This window comes from Crocodylus porosus, unplaced genomic scaffold (genome assembly GCF_001723895.1).
Source record: "Crocodylus porosus isolate Cpor-Errol unplaced genomic scaffold, CroPor_comp1, whole genome shotgun sequence".
Classification (NCBI taxonomy): Eukaryota; Metazoa; Chordata; order Crocodylia; family Crocodylidae; genus Crocodylus; species Crocodylus porosus.
Window position 1 is genome coordinate 7145269 of NW_017728928.1, and position 4495 is coordinate 7149763.

The 4495-nt window shown below is 51.1% G+C and overlaps 1 protein-coding gene across 1 annotated transcript; it reads right to left on the reverse strand.

Moving 5' to 3' along the window:
* Positions 1-3641: 3641 nt before the first annotated feature.
* NOG (noggin) lies at positions 3642-4489 on the reverse strand. Its single transcript, XM_019542832.1, has one exon. It carries the CDS (start codon positions 4436-4438, stop codon positions 3767-3769), a length of 672 nt encoding a protein of 223 aa, XP_019398377.1. The 5' UTR covers positions 4439-4489; the 3' UTR covers positions 3642-3766.
* Positions 4490-4495: the final 6 nt, after the last annotated feature.

A 4495-nucleotide genomic window follows, 5' to 3' on the forward strand; every position in this document is an offset into this window, starting at 1 on the left:
CCAAGCAGAGCTCCCGAGGGAAGCAGCGCGGCATCGCTTGATTGTTGCCCCAAGAAAGAAAGACGCTGCGGCGTGCGAGGACCTAGCAGTGTGAGCCCCATGGTTTTCTGTGCCAGTGCCTGCCAAGTCCCCTAGAAATCGCATCTCCGAGAGAGGTTGCTTGCCTTCCCAGGGGGTTCAACAGCAAGATGCTGGTGTAAAGGTGTGGGGAGGGGGTGGAGGGTGAAGGCAGGTCTGTTTTTTTCTGAACCTACCTAATCTTCATTTGTACATGCACTTTTTCAGTCCGTTCCCTTTAACCGCCAGAGTCTCGCCTGGTCTCCGAGCGAGACAGAGAATGAAAGGGACTCTTCACATTCATTTCAGCCGCTCCCTTAAAAGAGAGCACTGCCACACATTCTGCAGCACTCCCAGCGGACTCGCACACACATAAAGACTGCAAGATCCTTGCGGGTACTCCAGGAAGAGCGTGGCGGTTCCCCGCCCCACTGAATGAACGTATCGTATCTATTCCTAGCATGGATCTACCAGGTGGCATCACTCCCCTGCCAACATACCTTTGGTTTGGCTTCCCTTGAAAGCTATGATGTTACATTTTATCGTGACGTCATGATATTTATTTCAGCTCTCCATGAGGAGTGCTGGCAAGTCTCTGGGCTGGAATATCTTCTTTTTAATAGATCCAAGCTCTCGTAGGCACAGTGCAGACTGTACTTGTATAAGAAAACTCAAGTAACATGAGCCATTATGATTTTTTTTTAAGTAGCCATTGCTGAATATAGGGCATTTCTCTTTAAAAAAAAAAAAAAAAAGTTACAGAAGGGGAAAGCCCTCGCCTAACATTTGCGCAAGGACTGCTAATGCTTACTTCCAAGGAAGATCATTCATCCAAGAGTCTGTCCTCACATCCACCTTCCTCCAAGCACATCCTCAAGAAGCAGCGGTGCTCCTAATTAAGACAGTATTGTGAAGATGACAATGAGCAGTCAAATAGTAAGGTTTCCAAGGGTCAGTTCAGGTGTGAGGACACCTTGTATTAACACTTTGCGCTCTGTGCTTTTCCCAGTTCTCTTTTCCTACAGCCAGCTGGGAGTTTTAGAGCAGTTTCATTTTGGGTCACCTTATCCCGCATCTTAGGGGAATTTATTTCTGGGTTTTCTTACTCTTTAAAATTGTACTTACTAAAATGCACTTTTTATTGAAACTCATGTATTATTTCTGACCTCTACTCCTATAGCGACGCAGTGGCAAAGGAGATGGACTACATAAGGAATTTAGTAGTATCTAGGGGTCTCCATTTAGATGGGACTCTGCTATACAAGACTATATGAACAAGTGTCGTAAGAAAACCTTTTCTAGCAGGATCCATCTAAATAGGCAAGAAAGGCAGGGTTGGAAGGAAGGAAGGAAGGAGTCTCACCCCATTTTGCAGATGTCACAACTGAGAGATTAAGCGGCTCACCCAAGGTCACTCAGGAGGACTGTGGCAGAGCTGGGAATAGAGTCCCAGTCTCTTTCTTTAATCCTCCATAGTGCTTTGAGAGAGTACAAATGTGAGAGAGGAAAGGGAGTCATAGCTTAAATCTCCCCTTCAGCGGTCTCTGGTTTATTTGCTTACAACACCCCTTGTAAAGACACTTTCAGGGTACCCCCCATGAATGGCACCCACCATGCAAATTAATTGTTCTAAAAAGTCTTGGTTTCAGTTGGGAGGATGCCCAAGTCAGGTTTAAAAGCACGTTATAGACTCGACTGTTAAGAAAAAGTTGGCAGTCTTCATCAGCAAGTTTTGAGTTAGCTTATTTGCTAGGATTCAGAGTACTTCCCCTAAAAGCCAGATATTTCAACAGTCAGGCAAGAGAATAAGAAAGCAAACCTGACAGACTAGCCCGTTCCTCCCCCTTTTCTGTTTTTATTCTGCCAGCTGATGGGTTGACAGGACCAAGAAAGAAAAAAAAAGGGGGGGGGGGAAGGGAAGCAAACAGTAAGCAAACAGGATGAACTGTGGAAATGCATCTTTTTGCTTTTCTTGGATATAACACCCCAAGAGTTTATTAATAATAGGGAGCTATTAATAAGAAGGAATATATACTATATGCTGTATCTGCTCACTGATTGCAGGAATACAGTCAGGTTAAAAACAACATGCATGTAGCACACACAGGTAGGCAGAGGCATTTTAAACCTTTAACCAAGAATAAGATGCAGTGTCTGCATGAAGTCCCAGCAGCGAGAGCAGCGATTGCAGACCTCGGCATGACTGGGTGAGAAGAGAAGGGAGCTAGTGGGAATATTCCTTCAGTGAGTTTTGCTAACAGGGGAAAGTACGTCTTATTGTAATCCAGTGACATGTTCAACCTTCGGGGAACTTTTGTTGACATTCCCAAGTCCCTGGCTGCCATCCCAGCATGAAATAGTTTCTGTTCACATAATTCTCGTGTTTACCCGTCATGAAAAACTCTTGCTTTTGGTTTTTTTTTTTTTTGCTTTTTTTTGCAAGTGAAACTGTGTCTAAAAAAATATTGGCCCTGGGCGCAGAAGGTTTTGCATAAATTCATCTGTGATGAATGGCCGATTTCAATGTTATTTGGGTATTTGTCAGAACCTAACAAATAGACATGGGGCCGGCGGTTCAGCAAAACTTTAAAACACCTCAATATCCCCTTTCTTCTAGAAATGCATTACGTGTGTTTGCCCTGCCCTGGAGTCCGAAGGTAGCCGACATTGGGAATATTTTAAATGTGATCATCCATTCAGCATGTCTTTCAGGCGCCACGAAGATTAAATGAAAGAATCATAAGATGAAGGTCTTTAACTTTTAATCCTTTTACAATGAACCCTCAGATAGTGTCGGGGGCAGGGCGCCTCCGAGGTGAGTAATAATGCGCTGTTCCTCTTCGCGAGGTTAATGAATACCCCAAATGTCCCCAGATCTCCGGGGCTTGCTTTTCTTTTTTTGGTGGGGGGGTGGTGAGAAGCCGCGCGGCGGAGGGGCGCTGGGCAGGGACAGGAGCAGGCCCCCCGCGCCTGGCAGGGGGAAGACTGAAGACGGGGCTTTTGGCTGCAAGGGAAATCCAGCCCCGGCTGCAGCACGTGGAGGGGCGGCCCGGGGGCAGGGAGCACGTGCTGCCTCCCAGGCCGGGCACGGCGGAGCGCCCGCGCGCGGCGGGGACACGCGCCGGGCACGCGGGGGGGGGCCCGGCCACGGAGCGCACACAAGCAGCCCAGCTCGGCTTTTAGCGGGCGACTCTTAATCACGCGCTGCCCCCGGACTACGGGGGGCAGCGAGAATAAAGCCACTCTTCCTTGACAGCCATCAAAGCCTTCATCCGCTTCTGTGTGTGTGTGTGTGTGTGTGCGCGCGTGTGTGTGGGTGTGTTTTTAAGCCCTGAAGTCCGTCAGAAACAAAATAACCCCCCCACCCCCCTGCGCGCACACACGTGCAGCGGCAGAGCGCTTCAAAAACTTCTCCTTTATCAAAAAAAATCCCCCCCCCACAAAACACCTTTTATTAAATTAAAAATAATAATAATAATAATAATAATAATAAAAAATAAAGTCACCCACGCACTTCCGCGCGGGGAGCACGCAGCCCCGAGCCAGGACCCGGAGCTCACAAACATACAGCGGACGCGGAGGACTTGCCGGGGTAATACTGACCTTTTTTAATAGTCAACGAGAAGGCTGCCATATATACACACACACACACGCACACATATACATTCTCCTACACGGTACAGTGCATGACAGCGCGGGCGGCGCGCCCCTAGCACGAGCACTTGCACTCCGAGATGATGGGGTACTGGATGGGGATCCAGGCGCAGCGCTGCCCGGCCCGCCGCTGGCACCGCCAGCGCAGGATGGTCAAATGCACGGACTTGGCCGGCTTGCACAGCATGCCCTCGGGCACGGAGCACGACCGCTTGCTGTAGCAGCTGCCCACCTTGACGAAGCGCGGCCAGAAGCGGCTGCCCAGGTCGTTCCAGGTGTAGAGCACGGGGCAGAAGGTCTGCGACCAGAGCCACAGCTGCAGCTTCCTGCGCAGCTTCTTGCTCAGCCGGTGCTTCTTGCCCGGCTGCAGCCCGTCGGCGAACTCCAGCCCCTTGATGTCGCTGGGCATCGCCCCCGAGGGTCTCTGCCGCAGCAGCAAGTCCAGCTCGGCCAGGTCGTCGCCGCCGAGCCGGTCCTCGGGCACGGCGGTGGCCATGAAGTTGGCGTCGAAGTGCCCGCCCAGGAGGCTCCTGAGCAAGGTCTCGTTAAGATCCTTCTCCTTGGGGTCAAAGATAGGGTCCGGGTGCTCGATGAGGTCCACCAGGGGCAGGTTGTCGCTGGGCGCCGGGCGGATGTGCAGGTAGTGCTGGCAGGCGCCCTGCTCCATGCGGAGCCCCAGCAGCACCGCCAAGGCGTAGATGGTGGCCAGGCACTGGGAGTGCTCCATGCTCGGGGGCAGCCAACTGCATCCGCCACCGCGGCCGGGGGGGGAGAGCCGGGCCGC